The following is a 15,154-nucleotide window of genomic DNA, read 5'->3' as shown; positions in this document are numbered from 1 at the left end:
GAGTTAGCCTTGCTAACACAAAAAGAATTAATACTTAGAGAGTTTGAGGATAATAAACTGACGCTAGGTGTCCTAATTCATTTCTCGAAAGCATTTGATAGGATTGACCATATAATTTTGTCTATAAATTCAGAATATGGGTTTAGTGGAGTTCCCACAGAGCTTCCTAAGTCATAATGAAAATATTATGAACAATGCGTTGTAATTAATGAATCCCAATTTTCGGTACTAAATGTTATTTCAGATGTACCACTGGGAAACGACTGTGCCCAGTTCTCTTTAATTTTACAAAAATTATATAGTAAACATCAGCACCCTTGCTACTTACATCACTTGCGCAGATGACACAAGCATTTTTTTTTCATTCTACTGGTATCGATGAGCTCACACACTCCGCAAATGTTACACTAGTGAAATTGTCGCAGTGGACTGAAATAAATACCTTAGAAATTAACGTTGCCAAAACAAAACACTTAATATTTGCGCCTGTACAGAAGACTATTAGTCGAGATATCATTATAAAACTCAGTGCAGTGCAAATAAAACTCATAAAAAAGGCAAAAACGTTGGGAGTGAGTTGTAGTCAGCACCTAAATTGGAATTCTCACGTCGAACGCGTCGCAGGAAACTTGGCAAGAGCTTGTGGTACGCTTTGTAGGTGTAGACAAATTCTTCCAACTAAAATTAGTTTTTGCTTTACAACGCAATTTTTGCTCCTCATATTAATTACGGCAGCCTTGTTTGGACTGAGACATCTCAGACTGACATTAACTAATTGCTTATATTGTAGAAAAAATCCATTCGTCACGTAGCCAATGCCCTCATGACGCTGATACAAGAGGGATTTTACCCAGGTTTAATGCATTGCCCGTAAAGCACACACACAAATTTATTCTTGTAATGAAGTATAAACATATTCTAAAAAGCAACAACACCATTTCTTTTTAACTTATGCAACTTGAGAACACCCGCTGCATCAACCTACCTATTCCGCAATACAGACCACTGGTTAATACCGTTTCCCGTTCAAGCGTTGGCCTACACATTCTGCAGCACCATATGCCTTATTACTTAAATTTCCTGAAAAAATAAAATATTGAAATAAACAAGATTACAAAAGAAATATTCAAGAAATACCATATTGAGCAAAAAATTATGTTTGGCCGAAATATTTCATTCAACATGATTTGTTGTGCATGATTATTGAGCTATAGTGTTTTTGTAATTATCTTTGTCCTCTCTCGTAGTATGTTCACTGTTCTGCAGATTTTCTATAATTATTTATTTGCTCTTGTTTCCATCATTTGCAGTCCGTGACTATCTTCTTTGCTGTCACTTTTGTCGAATATTTCGTTTGCCGCGCATGCACAAGTTCCATATAGCTGCGTGCTGTAGTTTGTTCAGTTATACCTACGTGATTTAAGTTAATTCCAATAGAAAATATATAAATTTATGTTCAGCTACAACGCCTGTATGTATTGTGCATTGCTTTACTATGCTGCCTAAACACCTCTAGCATGACTGTCTGCTGCCCATGCCAAACAGGGGTAGGAACCTCATTAAGCTATTTTGTTAGTAGCTTTTTGTTCCTCCCTTGGCATTTTTTTTCTTCCGTCGAGTTTTCAGAGAAGGAATAAACGCTCAATAAAGATGAAAGATGAAAATATGTCGTAGATGCAAAAAAGAAAGACGCCAGCGTGTTCTTTCTCCTTATTTTCGAAAATTTTCCATGCAACATGTCCCGGAGTCACTTCCGACAACCGCCACACCGCTAAATGCTTGGCGTTGCCAAATGGAGGCACCATGCTTGACATTCATGCTACTTGCAATTTATGTCAACACATCACTAGCAGGTAAGCTAGCCTTCTTGATACAGAATATAGTCACATCGAATATATAGTCACATAGAATGAAGAGAACGGTCCTTCTTCCAGCAGGTCCTCGGTGATGTGTTGGAAACTTAGTTTCATATAATGGAGCGAAATATTGCCATTGAGCAAAGCTGCAATGCTGGCTAGTTGGTTTTTCATTTGGCGCGCTGTACTTAAACACAAGGGCTTACAACAAAGTTTCTGTCTCGTCTTCCTGTTCTTTGTTGTAATCGCATGTGTTTAAGTACAGTGAGCCAGCTCTTTAAAGATTGCCATTGAGATGCTTCTTCAAACCATATACAGAAGTGCTTTAATCCTAACTCGGTCTTTATTACTGAGCTCAACCCGTAACCGCCACATAGCTGAAACCTAAGTGTAATTCTTCTCAAAGCATGGATCACACCCCCTGGAACAATAGATGCACATAATGCAAAGTGGACATTCGCTCCGAAAACAACCATTCAATCCGTGGAATCTCAGGTCAACGTACCAACATTTGTAGAACACAGGGAAGTAAGTGGGTACGAGTACCGCTTAGTTGGAAATTCACCAGGTGTGCATACGACGGAACAATTTTCACCGCTCTTAGTGCGGCTAAAATTTTTAGCCCCTCTTTGTGTGAGTACTTCTGCAGTTTGTCGGCTGAGATGAAGTTTCGACCTTAACATGTTTCCTGCCGCCATCCAGTCGCTACGAGTCTGGCATTGAGGCTACGGCCTATTATGTGCAACGACCAAAATTATGGGCAATAAATATTAACAAACATTCGACATTCACCTTAATTCAGTCCGGAGTCTGAATCCAGTGAATGACTCTCGAATGACTAATCCTGAATGACTAATCATAATAAAATTGAGTTAAATCTTTCTGAAAATTCATTTTTGGGGAAGCAAAATGGCGCAGTAATTGACCCAGTCATCTAGCTGGACATGCGAACCGCGCCGTAAGGAAAGGTAGGATGGTGGGAGTGAAAGAAGGAAGAGAGCAAGACGTGCCGTAGTGGAGGGCTCCGGATAAATTTCGACCACCGGGGTATCTTTGAGGTGCACTGGTATCGCACAGGACACGGGCGTTTTGCGTTTCGCCTATGTGAAAACGCGGCCGCCATGGCCGGATTCGAACCCGGGAATTCTGGCTCAGTAGTCTGGTGCCCTAACCACTGTGCCACCACGACGGACAGTTCACAGGAAGCGTCACATTGTTTTCCACATAAACAGTATAAATCAATATAATAGTATTTATTTATTGTTATATTTCTATTGCCGCCCACCACGTACTTTTGTGTTCTTTTCTACAAATTTTTGTGAATACTTACCTGAAACTTTCACCTTAGAGTCCGTGGCCTCCGATCGAGCAGTATCGCGGCTTTTACTGACGGCGCCCTCTGGTTTTGTGATTAAATAATTAACGTTCCTAATTCTGCAAGTAAACACTTTTCAAATGTTTTTCAGAGCTTGAATTAAAAACAACCGCTCCTCCTTGTTAGGTTTTCGAGGTCTTAAATACACAATTAGCCAGCAGGTTTCCCCCTGCATGGAACAGAAAATATGTTTTTGCATGCTGCCGCGTCTGCAAGATGGCCAAAAAGATAGTTTACCCACTCGCTCTGGGGAAAGTGGAATGCTGCTGCCGGGAAACATCATTTTATGCTCAATTCTTCCTTTTATATATTCACACTATGCAGCGCCTACACATCAGCGGAGGGGAAAATTCGGCGTGTAATCGGACTGACGCTGTTATTTTGGAGTTAGCTGCTCCACTAAACGTACTATACATAAATAACAGCTCGAAAGACGGGCAATAACGAAGAGACGCAAACACGAGCGTTGTGCTGAGCTCGTGTTATTAAAGTGGACTAAAACGAACTACGTTACGAGAGCGCCGCTCTAGTAGTTGCCGAAGTCAATTGCTCGTGTGCTGGCAGACACCACTCGCACTGCTCGGCTCTTGTATTTAAACAGGAGCAGCAATGTAGACATGGTGAGTAATAGGGCTCTTTGCCGCCCGAGCATCAGCAGCGTCCGTAGAGAGACTCACAAAAATGTAGCGCAGCGCAAAGCCACGCCGTCACCTCCGTACAGTATTCCGCTGTTTGCGCATGCGCAGAACGGATTTTCTTCCTTTCGACGAGCCATCGCTGCTCCAGTCTACTAGTTCCCAGTCTGCAATGACCCGATCAGCGCAAGTTATCGCCCCAATATTGGAAATATATCGGCCAAGGCCGGTCCTACATAGGTCCAGAGTGAAACCATTGGTTTTCGGTTTTTTCGAAGAAAGGAAGTGGCGCAATATCTGTCTTATATATCGTTGGACACCTGAACCGCGCCGTAAAGGAGTGAGTGAAAGAACAAAGGAAGAAAGAGGTGCCCGTAGTGGAGGGCTCCGGAATAATTTCGACCACCTGGGGATCTTTAACGTGTACTTACTTTGCAGAGCACACGGAGGGTGAAACCATTCATTTTCAATATTGGGCTCAATACCCGTGCTGTTAGGGCAGCATAGCGATAACTAGGTATTTATAAGCGTTTTATTTATAAGCCATTAATATTTGAGGATCGTTTCAACTGATGTGATCACGAACGTTGGTGTCTTGTATGGCTTACTTTTTTCGCTGTATTGCATCATGCGGTCTCATTTCACTGCCGCCTTCATTTTACAGCATCGCCACCGAATAAGGGATATGTGCGCCCAGACACTTTCGTAGTAGAGACGTGCTTTGTGGCGACCCGGGAGTATGAAAACTACTACACTGACTATGTACAGGCCGTTGCCTACTTCGGTAAAATGCTAAATTCTGTACGCTGTTCTTATTGTATTCGATATAAATTAACGATCCTGTTTACTTATCTCATATTTTCGGTCTTAAAAAAAGGAAAGCAGCGACGATCTTGGTAGCTAATAGCCACTCCAACATGGGCGTTTGTTGCTCAAATTACTTCTTATATAAATGATCCTTAATGCGCGATTGCGGTCGTTAAAGTTTGTTTATTCTTAATTGTCGGTTTTGTGACTGTCGTGTTTCCAGCGTTTTAAACAAATTATACAGCGTTCTTTCATCTCGGAGCGAAAATTAAATATTTTGTTTTGTTCTAATTTCCCTCATATACGTCATTACTTACTTGACACTTTGAACATCATGTGCTTGGAAATCTTCCGCGTGTGCCAATTTCTTTAAAGAATTGAAAATTGGTTTTTGGCGAACCGAAATGGCCCAGTATCTGTCTCACATCTCGGCGGACACGTGAACCGCGCCGTAAGGGAAGGGATAAATGATGAAGTGAAAGAAGAAAGGAAGAAAGAGGTGCCGTTGTGGAGGTCCCCTGAATAATTTCGACCACCTAGGGATCCTTAACGTCCGCTGACATCGCACAGCACACGGGCGTCGTTTGCGTTTCGCCTCCATCGAAACGCGGCCGCCGCGGTCGGGTTCGAACCCACGTGCTCCGGCTCAGCAGCCGTACGCTCTAACCACCGAGCCACCGCGGCGGGTAAAGGAGGCAAACAGATTAGCTAGACCCTTATATTTCGTTCTGAACAGTCACCTTATGAAGTAAGGAGCGCTGTATAGGAATCGCATGGATGGAAAGGGTCTTTATCTTTCTGCCAATAGAGAACACCCAAGTTTCAGATATTCACTACCTATCTCGTTTGCCACCCCAAGTAGCAATTTTTCCACCACATTGTGGTGTTTTGAAAGCATAATCAAAATACGCATGTCATATATCTCACTACACATGCTTGCAAATTCAAGCTAATTGTTTATTACATTGATTTAGTGAGCATAGAATATACCCAAAAGATCAAAGGGACAGTGTGAAATGCTCTATCGAATTTTGCTTTCAGTAACACTTGGTAAGCTGTCTCTTTATTTATTTATTTTATTTGAAAATACTGCAGCCCCATTCCAGGGGCTATAGCAGGAGTGGTTACATATATCATGCGGTACAGTTGCGCGCATAAAGGGGTACATGGCAAAATGTGAAACAAACGCTGCATACAACATCATATAATGCTACGTCTCAATTTCGGACGCAAAATCAGACACAGAAAAGGCACGTATATTTCCATTTAAAGAGTTCCAACTCTCCACGGTACGCGGAAAAAAACTGTATTTGAAAGCGTTAGTACGGGCAAAGAAGGGTTGGATATTAAGATCGTGATGGCTCCTGGTTAGAGATGGTTTTGAAAACGTGATATGCTTACTCTCTGAGAGGCAATTAGCAGAATGCACTATTGAGTGAAGAAGTTTTAAGGACTCAGTTTTCCGGCGGGATGCGAGCGGACTTAAGTTTAAGGAAGATATCGCAGATGAGGGTGAAAAATGAAAGTCGTAGCGGCGAAAAATAAATCTTACAGCTTTTCGTTGTACAGATTCTATTTGATCAATTTCACATTGCTTATATGGATTCCAAACATTGGAAGCGTATTCAAGAATAGGGCGAATTAGTGTTTTATACATGACCAGTTTCGTCTCTTTAGGAGCATCCCGTACTGTGCGCCTCAAGTAACCTACCTTTTTAAGAGCTTTAGCTGTGATATGATCGATGTGTTTTGACCATGACATATTGTATGTGACATATTGACATATTGGATGTGCTCGTGTTTATCGGGCAAGAAAATGCGCGTCTATGGCTTGAGACAACTCAAGCTAAATAAAATTACGGAGGAGTGCAGTTAGCAGTATGCGATGTCAGTGTGCGCAATACATCTTCTAATTGCTTTTTAGCTGCCATCTTCGGGCCTTTCTCTCCTCTCACCGAGAAAAGAGGAGGGGATTTTTTCCGTCTCTCTTTCTACTTTGTCACCCGGCAACCTTGGTAGGTGCTTTTTCGTGTCCTAGTCGGGTGATATAGCAGGTTTCAAGTGTACCCAACTCTACAGCGCCGTACGTCAAATACTGGTGACGCATTCAGATTTCCTCACAACTCCGATTAGAGAAGCACAAACCGACAACGACTGCAAACGCCGTTTTTTAGTAAATGCCGATAGAAGGTAGTATCTTGGATTCGCACGAAAAATTCGCTCTCGTCGCAGACACTTTGCATGGTATAAAGATAACTTTAGGGTGTCTCTGATAGGGTCCTTTAAAACTAATTCCCAAAAACTGCGTTATCACTGAGACTGCTCTCTTAGTAGTCAGAATGCCGTTGTCTATGGATACAGATCGACTTCAGTGAGTCAACAATGTGCCTTTAAAGATGATTCTAAATGTGGTTGTGTACGAGATTGGAGAGGGGACGGAGCCTAATATCTGGTCTGTTGCTGTGAACATCGGACTACGACCAAGGCGGGGGGTTGATCACATGCTTCGCAATTAGCAGTATATTTAACCGCTCATCTGCAATAAAATGCTTAACACACTTAGTACGCCTTCTTAGATCATCAAAAAACACCACTGAACGCAAGACAGTAGAATAAAGCTTCGCGCTACATATCACTGTCGCGAGTAGAAGCGACCCAGTAATGCTTTGTTGTACATGGGTAGCACATTCTTGGACTTGTTAGTGATGAGTTTTTAATGATAGTTGGGACTTGTTAGTGATTACATTACTAGTTTTGGCCTTTTCCTTCCACTGCCTGTCCTCCAGGTGCGTGCAGACCCTTCTCTTTTTTCAACAAAGCAGTACGCTAGATGCCTATTGGTGCTTTCGTAATTTGCGAGCCCCGGTGCCTACCCGCTTTACTTCAATCGTTAAGACATGTCCGAACGCATCCGCCACCTTCTCACCTTTGCGTGCAGGGGTATACTTAATAATTGTTTTTTGTTTAGGGGGGGGGGTGGAAATGACGCAGCATCTGTCTGATATATCGTTGGACACTTGAACCGCGCCGTAAAAGAAGGGATAAAGGAGGGAGTGAAAGAAGAAAGGAAGAAAGAGGTGCCGTAGTGGAGGGCTCCGGAATAATTTCGACCACCTGGGGATTTTTAACGTGCACTGACATCGCGCAGCACGCAGGTGCCTTAACGTTTTGCCTCCATAAAAACGCAGCCGCCGCGGTCGGGTTCGAACCCGGGAACTCCGGATCTGTAGCCGAGAGCCCTAACCACTGAGCCATCGCGAGAGGTTGGGGGTGTACTTACGATCTTCTAAACAGTGGAACACTTTTCAGTGCGACTGTGACATTTGTCTAGCGTTCTACTCCTGGAAAGAGTCCCTGTAAAGATGTTAGAGATGCTGCTGTTGGTGATTTATGCAATTCTCCTTTGGAACAGTCGTGTAGGCGAAATCAGCTTCGGTCGCCTGGCGATCATCAGATTCAGATTGGCGATCATCAGATGACGCGCAAGCGACAGTTCCAATGCCGCTGCTGAAAGTTGTTTTCGGCAGATATATATTCTGACGAACACTTCGGCTTTAGCAGCCACACATATCAGCGTGGGTTTTACTGCGAATGTAATGGAGCGGTAGATGAAAATTGTCACCATTAGAGGCTATAAATATATTTTGTTCTAAAAGCGCAGCACGCAGCATTTCAGGCATTCTTGCAATGCTATGATCATTTATGTGCTCTTATAGTTTTATTGAAAATCGTTGCTGTTTTTAGGAACCAAGCAATTCTTTGAAACTTATTGAAAGCATTGTGAATTTCAAACCTCCTCGGCCATTTGGTCCTCCGAGAAAAGCATAAGCATGACCAAATCGCCACGCAGAACTGACGAATCTTCATGCGAAATTGTGACACGAGTATTTAAGATAGTTTTTGCACCTAATGGCGCTTTCATAACCGTAATATGTTGAAATATGTAATTTAATGCAGCGAAACATAGGGATCGTCAAACAAATTGGGCTCTACATTTTTTTATCCAGGTTAATCTAATTTACGAAAACATGGTGAACCCAAAAGTTCGCCTCCAGATGAACGGGCTCACCGTATGGAATGTAAGTATTTAGTACAGAATATATCAGCAACAGTTTGATTCAAGGAGATTGTGAATGTTTTAAAGGCCTCGAGAGAATGCCTGCATTTTCCTTCGGAATTATGAGCTCCGATAAACCACATTGATGCCAATTCTGGCGTGTAAGCAACATAAAGATTTATCAGAAGCGGATAAGCAAAGCCAAGAGGCATGGGCTATGCTTTCAGGTGGCTATTTATTATAAAACGTCCCGTTAAGTTAATAACTCCCCACTTACCGTACGCGCATCATCGCAGAAACATTTAAGTAAAATTTATGGTTTGTCGGGTTTAACGTCCAAAAGCGGCTCAGGCTAAGCGGGGCGCCGCATTGTTGGACGCCGGATAATTTCGACCAGCTGGGGTTCATAAATATGCAATTGCACAGTACACGGGTGTCTAGTATTTTGCCTTCATCGAAACTCGACCACCGCGGCCGGAATAGAACCCGCGTCTTTGAGGTCGGCTGCCGAGTACCGTAACCACTGAGCCACCGCAGCTGTTCAAAATATTTGAACAAACTCCATATTAGAATACTGGTTTTCACAAACGCTGGTTCTTGCTGAACCTGCGCAGCCTCTCACTTAACCGATATATTAAGACATGGCTCGCACATGGGTTTGCTTATTTGTTCATATGGAAGGCTTCTTACACAACTTGATCCTTTTTTGTGATAATGCACTAGGAAGCTTTCGAAAAAGCTGTGCAGGCACAGTCATCAGAATGCGTGGTTGAATGCGAGAAACGAGAGATTTTAAGTGAACTTACACGCTCACTGGGCTCCTAGCCGGTATAAATTAGAGTTTTCGAAAAGGAATTTCACATCCAGAGGTTAAAGTTGTTGCTTTTCGATAATTCGTTGATAAGCTTCACATCTCTGGAGCCTTCCTTCAAAAAAGATCTATCAAAACTTTCAGAGCTTGGGTACCCAGAACGGTTGGTCCCAGAGCAAATTGCCATCCACGAATGAAAAAATGCTTTTGCATGATAACTTTTGTCATGCAAAACATCAATAATAAGTGCTGCTCATATACAAACTCGACTCCTCAGCATATACATATGCCGCATTGCTACCGCTGGGGCCACTTTTTCGAACTCGTAATAAGTGCAGTAAAAAAAAAACAGAAACAGCTCCAAAAAGGCTGGAACTGAATGCTGCCGAACTGGAGATCGATGCCACGGCCTCAGCAAGATTTTCTCTTTGTTCGTTTTTTTATTTTATTGAAAAGAAGTTCTTGCATTAAAGCACTAACAACTTAGTTCGAATAAAGCGCCACATCTTGCGAAGTTCTAACACGCTATGAAAGCGCTTATATATTATGTACATTTGCGTTCAGAGTCAAAATTTGTGGTAGGTGTATGCTTCGAGCCTTTTGAAACATTCTCCACAATTTTTCATCAAAATTTTGCTTTTTGGTTTGGTGTGAAATTGTAAACAATGAACGAAACATGACAATAACTACTTCTGTCGCACAGTAATTAACTACTTGCGTTTTCAGTATCGTGGCTACTTTCCCTATGTATCCTTTTCATTTTTATTTTTTGACCTTTTTGTTGTGGGTTAAACAGAAGAGCTTGATGCGGGTGGTAAAGACAAATTCAGGCTATACAATGCGTGGGCGACGGACAAGAATGTCTGTTTGCTCCGAACAAATAAATGTCTGGGGTCAGCCTTCAGCTTGAGGCAGTGAAATGTGCTCAGAGCGCAGAAATAGGTCACGATAACACGAGACGCACAGCATCAGTTTGCACTATAGGTAAAGCTCGCAAACATACACCGAGAGAACGAATTAGGCTAGAGACAATGTCTACTACATTCGAATTGGAGAGAAAGCACGGATTTGTGCCACGTAGAAGACGACGATGAGCAGGGAGTGCCGCGGTACGGAGCACTCCCCCATAGTGGGTATGTGCCAGCAACGTCTGAGGCCTTCCTTCCTTCCTTGGGACGGAGCGGATTGAATTCGATGAAGAGGACGCTCTCCAATGCACAGCGCGAGAGAGCGGTGCAGTTTTACACTGCGCACAGGAGAATAGCCACCCGATTCTTGGCCGATCCCCTAGTGTAGGTATGTGTCATATTTTGATAGGCTAACAACAACAACAACAACAACACGAGGCGTGTTGGCTGCTGCGAAATCCTGGTGATCTCACTCAGTGGAGATTGGAGAACACGTGCGCAGCGAATTCTACCCCACTCGGCAGTTCACGCCATTTCCGACACCGTGTGCCAGTTTAGCACTAGTGCATTCATAGCGCATTTTATTCGCTTACGAAAGGGCTGCAAGCCAAAGTTTCATAGGATACACTTTTGTTGCATGCTTGAAAACGCAGCTGTTGCCAACATCTGATGGCTGAGGAAACCTTTCTCCGTTACGCAGCATGGAGCTTGGTTTCGCTAACGTTGACGATGGTTCGACAAGATCTCGGGGAAAATCTCGAGCAGCTCTACTACTCGAACTCGGAGAATGAATATTTTCCTGTCAGAGTTGGGATAACACACCTGGAGTGGAATAGATTTCACTGCCTTTTAGGGGGGCGTTAGTTCTGCCATCTATGAACAAAAAAGTTCAAATTCAAACCTGCGTTGCCTCGGATTGGGGGAGGCCACTTAAGCAAAGGAGTTAGGTGGTTCATAGCATTATAATTTAGCTCTCTTTTTTTTCTGAGAGGCATGTCAATTTCACTTAAAGATTAAAAGGTTATTGTTGAAATCAGCAATTGTTCACAGTATTCCCCTTAGTGTGTTATTCGAATTACATTTAAAAATGAAGTAAGCTACCTCTAAAAAATATATAATTATACATTGTCTCTCCTGGCAGAGTTCTCAAGTTATTCGTTACGTCAAAAAACTTGTGGATGGCCAGAAAACACTTAACACCCTTCAGACTCTCGTGAAGGAAAGCTGCTTTGGAATCTGCGATGTTGTTGTCCTGATTACTAGGTAAGAAAGTTAGAAATACAAAGGTGAGAGGTTTTATTCCTCAAACTGAGGAAAACATGTGTTAGTAATTGCTAGAATATAACAAAAATAATGAATTTCTAGCGGTTTAAGAAAAAACGGGCGGATAAATCATAGGAGAAAAAAACAGCACATCTCACGAGCGAATGGGAAAACTAATTTTTGAAAACCAGGAAAAAACGCACGATGAGGTAGGGGCCCAAGAATAAAAGACATTTGGTTGTTGAACTGGCCGGCAATTCACCGCATGCTCGGGTAATGGCAAGTCCGTGTCGTTCTAATACCCTCTAGACGAGAAAGGCTTGGGCGGTGGTCCGGTGACGAAAGCAGTGTGGCTGGAGAAAATTGAGTTGTGCATGGTGAACAAAGTAGATTGGCACTATTAGCCTGATATGTAGTCCTTCTCGCTTCGTGCAAGTGCCCTCTCTTAATAAGATTTTTTATGCCACTAAGCGTTGTCCACTCAAAGTGTGCTGGTTGTCGTCAACAATGGGCGAGAAATTCATCTTTAGGGGCCACCTGCTTGGTAAATTCAGCGCGCGCGTCATCACAGCAGGCGACGAAACGATCAGGGGTCAGATCTTTTTCACACCGAGTGAAGCCAGCAGTGCGTGCGTGCGTGCGTGCGTGCGTGCGTGCGTGTGTGTGTGTGTGTGTGTGTGTGTGTGTGTGTGTGTGTGTGTGTGTGTGTGTGTGTGTGTGTGTGTGTGCGTGCGTGCGTGCGTGCGTGCGTGCGTGCGTGCGCGTGTGTGTGTGTGTGTGTGTGTGTGTGTGTGTGTGTGTGTGTGTGTGTGTGTGTGTGTGTGTGTGTGTGTGTGTGTGTGTGTGTGTGTGTGTGTGTGTGTGTGTGTGTGTGTGTGTGTGTGTGTGTGTGTGTGTGTGTGTGTGTGTGTGTGTGAGAGAGAGAGAGAGAGAGAGAGACAGTAGTTATGAAAGCGATGAAACGAGGAGAAAGCTGTGTTCACATCCATTACTTATTTGTGAAATCACAAGCACTTCACGTTCCAGGCTAATAATATCCGTGACGTTATAGCAACTTGACAGTGACAAAAAAAGCCTGCCTGCCCCGGCATCTGCTCAGAGGCTTCGGTTGGCGTTGGCCGCGAAACTCGCAGGAATGCTCGAAAGCAAGTTTATCGGCCATTGCGGAGACGTAAATTGTGAAACGTGGAGTCTCCCTTAAAGCACAACTGTAAGAGCTACGAAATTCTTGTTTTAAGCATTAGGCGTTTTGAACAACTTTACCCAATAAGAAACTTTAGAAGCAGGGCTACCTTCAGTGTTGAAAGCCTTCACTTCGATTTCGCAATACACTTTAACCTGTAACATAAAAAGGAGGCAGACTCACTTGATACTGCTATACGCGTGAGAAGGCGTAAGCCCGCCTGCTCACTTTGTGAACGCAGTAGGCGCGTGCTATGGCGTCAACTAACCCGATGAGATGCAGCTGGCAGTTCTACCTCTGCATGGCTTTACCTAGGGACGCAGCGATGCCGCCCCCCCCCCTTCTGATTTGCGCCTTAACTTCGTGGAGGTAGTGGCCACCCTACCGCGGCACGTCCCCCTTCCCTTTCCTGGGAGTACTCATACCACTCCTTGCGCAATGGTAGAGCAGTTAAGGGGTGCGCCTATGCCCTTCGATAGCAGGTGCTGCCCTCGGGTTTGTGCGAGCCAAGTTGCGCTTCCCGAGCAACCTCTCACGAACAGACAGCAATTTAGCTGGCAAGTGGTAGTTATGCAAGGCGCCACTGCCCTTTAATGGCAGGTGCTGCCACCGCTGAAACTTGTGCCCCACAGAGAGAGACCAGGGTGGCAGCCACTTCCATCTGAGTGAGTGAAAACCGCACGAGCCTCGTGCTGATCCTCAAGCACTGGGATGACAGCAGCTGCAAGAGTGCTTCGGAAAGATTACAAACTGATACTGCGAAAGGCAGGCTCTTTTCTTGATATTGAAATTGATGGTACTTAAACGACATTAAACGTTTTAGCTTAATCATCCTTGTCTTTCGCTCGGTGCTTCTGTCTTGTCGCAGCGCTTCTGAAAATGACTTATCTGCACTAACTAGCCCGCTTAGACGCTCTCCTTACAAAAGACTACCTCACTTTTTTTTACCAAACCATATACACAATTAACAATGCTTCAACGGTGGTCGGGAGATGAACTACCGCCAACGCAGAGAAATATCGCTACGTAATGATTTAAAAAACTAAGCCGCCTCCTGAGTCTTTTGCGAATTGTTGATGTTGTTGTTGTTGTTGTTGTTGCCCTCATGACATGAATTGTGCTGTACTGGCTGCATCTCGTGCTGCTGTTTCGATTGTCATCCTCGCCACCTTCTGTGCGCTAGATTTTCGTTTCTAAATGTCAAATCAAACAAAAGGCTGTTCAGCTGGCAGAGAAATGTATGCCTCATGGCACACTTCTCGAATAAAAAAAAAAGAAATGTCAGAGGTCGGCGGCTTCCCAAGCCGCGACAAAAAGGAAGGGAGGGCAGGCGCACTTCTTGTCTCGACGGCTGCATGAGGAAATAGCGACTAAAGCAGCTGCAGTATGACGTCCGAGAGCGGCTAGCGATTCTGTGCAGCCCAAAATGTACTGCGTTTTTCCTGCGATGCACTTGGTACTTGCTGCTATCGATGACAAGATCAGCTGCATTCTACACGTTGTACTCATTTGCCTAATTAAAGAAAATCAGCGAGTTTTCCTGTATTCTCTCATGACAGAAAGTAGCTTTTTAATGAATATTTAGAAAAAAGCACACTTGTAGACTGCCTGAATTTAGAAACTTATTATAGCACGTGCAATAGCCTGAAGTTTTAGCTTTAGAATGTTTGACCCGATTTGCGTAACAACGTATGTAAGACAACGATGGTCGGCGCCAACCTCCTACATGGTGAGGTAGAGGTCTTGTATACAGAATTTCTTCAGTTTCGCTAGGCGCCATAGTTGCAAGATCTGCTATCAGTTTCAACTGTTGATTTACGACGTTTGCACAGAAGCTGCTATGCGCTATTGGTGTGTCTCACTACAGAAAGTTATCGATGTGTTACCACCGTCTTCTATTCGCCAGTTCGTGGATTTAGATCGAAATATAGAAGGTAATATCTTGAAACAAAGGCGTGCTTCTTCATTTCTACTAAATCCAGCACTCCCAATATACCTCTACATCTCGGTTTCCGATTTACAGACATTCCCTGAAGAAACAAAAGGTTCACTGTTGATTTTTTCTTATTAGGCTCATTACGGCCATTTTTTAACCACTCTGTGTCCACCAGGTAGCTAAACGGTCTCGCAGACACAGGTGTTTCATTGCTTATGGTGTGTTTTAATTATTCTTGAAGCACAGGTTTTTATACATAAAACCAGTCTATACGATAATTCCACAAGCTGAGCAATTTTTGTTTAAACCAGTAATTTTTTATC

The 15,154-nt window shown here is 43.5% G+C and overlaps 1 protein-coding gene across 2 annotated transcripts in view; it reads left to right on the top strand.

Moving 5' to 3' along the window:
• Positions 1–1,747: 1,747 nt before the first annotated feature.
• The window catches only part of LOC144105452 (venom metalloproteinase antarease-like TpachMP_B), a 30,298-nt gene continuing 16,891 nt past the window's right edge, over positions 1,748–15,154 (top strand). For both annotated transcript variants that reach the window (XM_077638576.1, XM_077638575.1), the window contains exons 1-4: positions 1,748–1,853; positions 4,531–4,650; positions 8,681–8,752; positions 11,591–11,712. In XM_077638576.1, coding sequence (XP_077494702.1) covers positions 4,606–4,650; positions 8,681–8,752; positions 11,591–11,712 — 239 coding nt within the window. In that variant the 5' untranslated portion in view covers positions 1,748–1,853; positions 4,531–4,605. The remainder of the gene's footprint in view (positions 1,854–4,530; positions 4,651–8,680; positions 8,753–11,590; positions 11,713–15,154) is intronic.

This window comes from Amblyomma americanum, chromosome 9 (assembly GCF_052857255.1).
Source record: "Amblyomma americanum isolate KBUSLIRL-KWMA chromosome 9, ASM5285725v1, whole genome shotgun sequence".
NCBI lineage: Eukaryota > Metazoa > Arthropoda > Arachnida > Ixodida > Ixodidae > Amblyomma > Amblyomma americanum.
Note: the sequence above shows the minus strand (reverse complement) of the source record. Positions and strands in the feature narration are given on the sequence as shown.